The 5058-nt window shown below is 37.0% G+C and overlaps 1 protein-coding gene across 1 annotated transcript; it reads left to right on the plus strand.

Moving 5' to 3' along the window:
* The first annotated feature begins 1202 nt into the window (after positions 1-1202).
* LOC126777264 (uncharacterized) lies at positions 1203-2220 on the plus strand. The gene has a single exon (XM_050500269.1). The coding sequence runs from the start codon at positions 1282-1284 to the stop codon at positions 2002-2004; it is 723 nt and encodes a 240-aa protein (XP_050356226.1). The 5' UTR covers positions 1203-1281; the 3' UTR covers positions 2005-2220.
* The last annotated feature ends 2838 nt before the right edge of the window (positions 2221-5058 follow it).

The raw sequence follows: 5058 nt of genomic DNA on the forward strand, positions 1-5058 counted from the left end.
TTTATCGTATCTCATAATATTTGTGTAAAAGTATAATGATGATAATGATGTTCTCCTGACTGATTTCGACCGCAATGGCCAAACACAGGAGGGATTACCCAACTGCGCAGGACATATTATAGTGCACAAGTGTGTGCGCTAACAGAAATGCACTCTCTAGTCCCCCACTCTCATACTTAGACGATAAGACAATCCGATACGACTGAAAAGAGTTCAGACGTAGGACCAACCGCTGTATGACGTTCAGAGGCATAGGAGTGTACACTTTCAGCTTACAGGTTCGTGAATACTACTGAGAATCTTTGACCTGTGGTCTGAACCCAGAACCCCGGAATTTTTGGCCTTACATCTAGCCACTAGACCAAATAGACAGTCGAAATATATACTAAAAATACAAAATTGTATTACGAAAAGGGAACTCCCATTTAAAAGTTGAATTGCATTACAAAATCAATCATATATCATACAAATGCATCTGGCAATTGACATCATCCTTCGCGTTATGTAACTACTTTATATTCAAATAGCAAGAAATTGGTTGACAAAGACTCGTCGTGTACTTTGTGGCTTCAATATCGACTTAAAAAATAACAGCTAACAGCACTGCTACTGACTTTTGTACAGTAAACCCCAATGACTTAATATCCCACCCGACCCTGAATATGAACAGTATCTTGGTATTTTCAGCTATATTCGTTACTAGACTAATGAGGGTTTTTTTATCAGATATGTAAGTTAGTTTTCTTCCGCTTCTGAGTCCACGTTTAAGGGTGGGAGATGTTAGGTGATGAAGCTGGTGGTAGAGCTTTGTGCAAGCTCGTCTGGGTAGGTACCACCCACTCATCAGATATTCTACCGCAAAACAGCAGTACTTATTATTGTTGTGTTCCGGTTTGAAGGGTGAGTGAGCCAGTGTAATTACAGGCACAAGGGACATAAAATCTTAGTTCCTAAGGTTGGTGGCGCATTGGCTATGTAAGCGATGGTTGACATTTCTTACAATGCCAATGTCTAAGGGCGTTTGGTGACCACTTACCATCAGGTGGCCCATATGCTCGTCCGTCTTCCTATTTTATAAAAAAAAAGCGTAACAAACAAATAAACTAAAAAACAGAATCACTTTTATATAAATAATATTGGTAAGGTAGTAATAATATCACTATAGTTGTTAATTTATAATATATTATGTGTATGTGACCTACTCTACCCACCAGATAGTGAATCCTCTTTAAAATTACTTATCACTTGAACTATTTGTCACTTTAAAACTACACAACAACAATGGAATCTATCAAGGAGTCTCTGGCTGCAATGACCGACTTATTCAACAGCCGTATGAATGAATTCCAGCAAGACTTACAGAGGACAACAACACCTGCGACTGTGCCTTCTCTTTCATCGGAGTTCAATTCTTTTAAGTCTTTTGTTCTCACTGCACTAAGTGGACTTCAGCGACAAATTGAGTTTCTCGCCAGGGAAATGGATCGGACTGAAATGCAGAGACGTCGAAAAGTGCTTCTTTTCCATGGTGTTAGCGAAGAGAGATCCGAGGATGCCACTGCTCGCGTTACCAGCCTTGTTGCGGAGCACTTGGCCTTGCCAAATTTTTCTACCAGCAGTATCAAATCTTGTCATCGCTTGGGAAGACCTTTGGACAGCAAGCCCAGACCTATAGTGGTCAAATTTACCGAGACTGCTATTAGGGATAAGGTCTGGTTCGCCAAAACGAAGTTGAAGGGCACCGGTGTCACAGAGTCAGAGTTCCTGACGAAAAGCCGACACAATGTGTTTTTGGAGGCCAGGAAGCGGTTCGGCATCAACAAGTGTTGGACACGAGACGGTTTGATACACATTATCGCCCCAGATGGATCTAGACATCGTGCCGAATGTTTATCTGATCTTGACTCGATTTCATCTTGTAAGTCCCCAGTCCAAAAAATTCCCATCGCAAACACTAGCGATAAAGTTGTATTGCAGAGGTCAAAGCGCGTAGTTAAGAAATAGTTATTTTATATTTATCTTTCTTCTTATTATTGTTTGTTTTTCTATAATTTTAAAATTATTTCTCTGTCTACCTGCTTTCGATTTAATTTTTGTGTTGTGTAAAACTATTTACGAATCTATTTAGTTAAAAGTTAACGTCATTCTGACGTTTGTCAATCAGGCGCCATAGTTTTCTTGCTTTGGATGGTTAGTTTTTTAGTTCTATACTAGACATTTATAAAGATCGTCATCGTCTACTTCATTTTCATATTCGATATAGATAGATAATAGATAAATATAGATATAATATAATAATATTCCTTTTTAGTAAAAATTGTTGTTATGGCAGCCTGATAAATATCTGTTTTTTTTTTTTTTTTGATAATGTTAGTTTTTAATGTTATTATTGTTTCTATTTTGTTATGTTTGTGTTTAAGTGATTATTCCTAGGCAATTGGCGGGTGAGTGTTCATATGAAATTAATTAACGTATAATTATTCATTTACCTATTTTTATTTTGTAATTATACAATTAATATATATTATTATTATCTTACATATATATTTTATATATTTATCTTTATATTTTTACTTATTTTATTTGCTGAATATTTAATTTAAAAATGTCTAGAAACAATGACGATTTGGACGAAACTTTTCTTTCTTTTTCTTCTGATGGATTGAGCAGTAATGACAGCTTTCATAGTATCCCTTCGCTCGGTGAAACTATAAATTCTTTATTCTCAGACTGTCTAAAATATTTTAATGTTATCCATATTAATGCTCAGAGTATTCCTGCACATTATCCTGATATGTTATCATCATTCGATTGCAATAAAATACATGCTATCCTCGTATCTGAGTCCTGGCTTAAACCCTGCTTACCTTCTACTTCCTACTCTCTTCCTGGATTTCATTTGATCCGTAACGACCGTGTAGGTCGGGCAGGTGGTGGAGTGGCGATCTATCTCCGTTCTCACATTCCATTTTCAATTATAAGTCAATCGACACCTCTGTCCGTTGAAGGGGCTGAACACCTTTTTATTGAGGTTATCTTTGGTCATATTAAGATGTTATTAGGTGTTTACTATAGTCCTAACCTCACGGTCGATTACTTTTCATCATTTGAAATCCTTCTAGAGCAATTTAAACCGTTGTATGCCCATACCATTCTTATGGGAGATTTTAATACATGTCTCTTAAAAAATGACCATCGCTCTAGTCTGTTGAAATCTGTACTGAATAGTGCAGATTTACAAATCCTACCCCTATCTGCTACTCATTCCTTCCCTAACTCTATCCCTTCTCTTCTCGACTTAATTTTGGTCTCTTCCGTTGATCATGTTGAAAAGCATGGGCAGTGCTCCGCCCTTGCTTTTTCATATCATGATCTTCTTTATCTTTCCTATAAAATCAAACCACCCAAAGCAAAATCGAGAATTCTTCTGCAGCGTAATTTTGGTGGAATGGATTTGAATAGTCTGCGGGAGGATGCTGCCAACATTGATTGGAGTGTTATTTTAAATGTTGATACAGTCAATGAGCAAGTTACAGTTTTTAATTCCCTATTAACTCAACTGTATGATTTACATGCTCCAATTCGTCCTGTCCGGCTAAAACACCTTCCTGCACCTTGGCTCACCCCAGAAATAAAGAAGCTCCAAGTAAGAAAGAATATTGCCAAGGCTAAGTATAGGTGTAATCCGACTGACACAAATCGCGACAAGTATCTGAAGGTTCGCAATCGCTGCAACATGCTATGTAGAGATAGTCAACGACGCCATATCCATAAATCTATAGCTGAGGAAGAGGAGTCAGCTAGAGTCTGGAAATTTCTCAAGTCCTTAGGAGTTGGAAAATCATCTAAAAATATAAATACTCACAATATTAATTTAAATGAATTAAGTAATCATTTTTCGTCCTCTCTAACTTTCGACACTGCTGTGAAGTCTAATACTTTAAAAGAAATTTCTGCTAAATCAACTTCTGAAAATTCTCCTTTTTTCTTTAGTCAATTTACTGATAGTGATGTTAAGAAGAACATTTTAGCAATAAATTCTGATGCTATTGGTTCGGATTGCATTAGTCGTAAGATGATCCTCCCAATCCTAGATATCATAATTCCTGTAGTCACACATATTTTAAACCAATCCATTATCCTTTGTGAATTCCCTGAATCCTGGAAAGACGCACAAGTCATCCCCCTCCCCAAAAAAACAAATCCTTCATCTTACACTGATTATCGTCCTATATCCATTCTCCCTTTCCTGTCTAAAGTACTTGAGCGCCTTATTCACAATCAATTAAACCAATACCTTTCAAAAAATGTCCTATTGAATCCTTTACAATCTGGCTTTCGTCCTGGTCATAGTACGACTACGGCTCTGATCAAAATAACTGATGACATTAGATTAGGAATGGATAATCAACAGGTTACTGTGTTGACATTATTAGATTTTAGTAATGCTTTCAACACTGTAGACTTTGATATTCTTCTTGCTATTTTGTGTTCTCTTAACATATCTGCTAAAGTAATTGACTGGTTTCATTCTTACTTGTATGGGCGCCGGCAACGGATAAGAGTTCAAGATTCTTTCTCAGAATGGGCTCCTATATCTGCTGGCGTTCCACAAGGTGTCGTGTTGTCTAGAGGGGTCTTGTTTTCGGTCTTTATAAGTACCATTACTTCTCATATATCTTCTCTCTATCACCTGTATGCAGATGATCTTCAGATCTATTCACAAAGTAAAATTGCGAACCTTCCTGAAACTATACATTTAGTTAATAATGATTTATTAAATATTTCTAAGTGGTCTACTGCATTTGGATTACGAGTAAACCCAAATAAAACACAGGTGCTGATTATTGGTAGTTCAAAATTAATTTCTCGTATATCTTTTTCGGATCTCCCGGTTGTACACTTTAACGGTGTTAACATACCGTTCAGTGTTACAGCTAGGAATTTGGGAATTTCCTTTGACCAGCACCTGTCTTGGGAACCACAGATAAGTGAGGTTAGAAAAAAATTTTTGCAGCCTTTGGCTCCCTTCGAAGGTTACGCAACTTTCTACCCATC

Source organism: Nymphalis io, chromosome 22, assembly GCF_905147045.1.
Source record: "Nymphalis io chromosome 22, ilAglIoxx1.1, whole genome shotgun sequence".
Taxonomy (NCBI): Eukaryota; Metazoa; Arthropoda; class Insecta; order Lepidoptera; family Nymphalidae; genus Nymphalis; species Nymphalis io.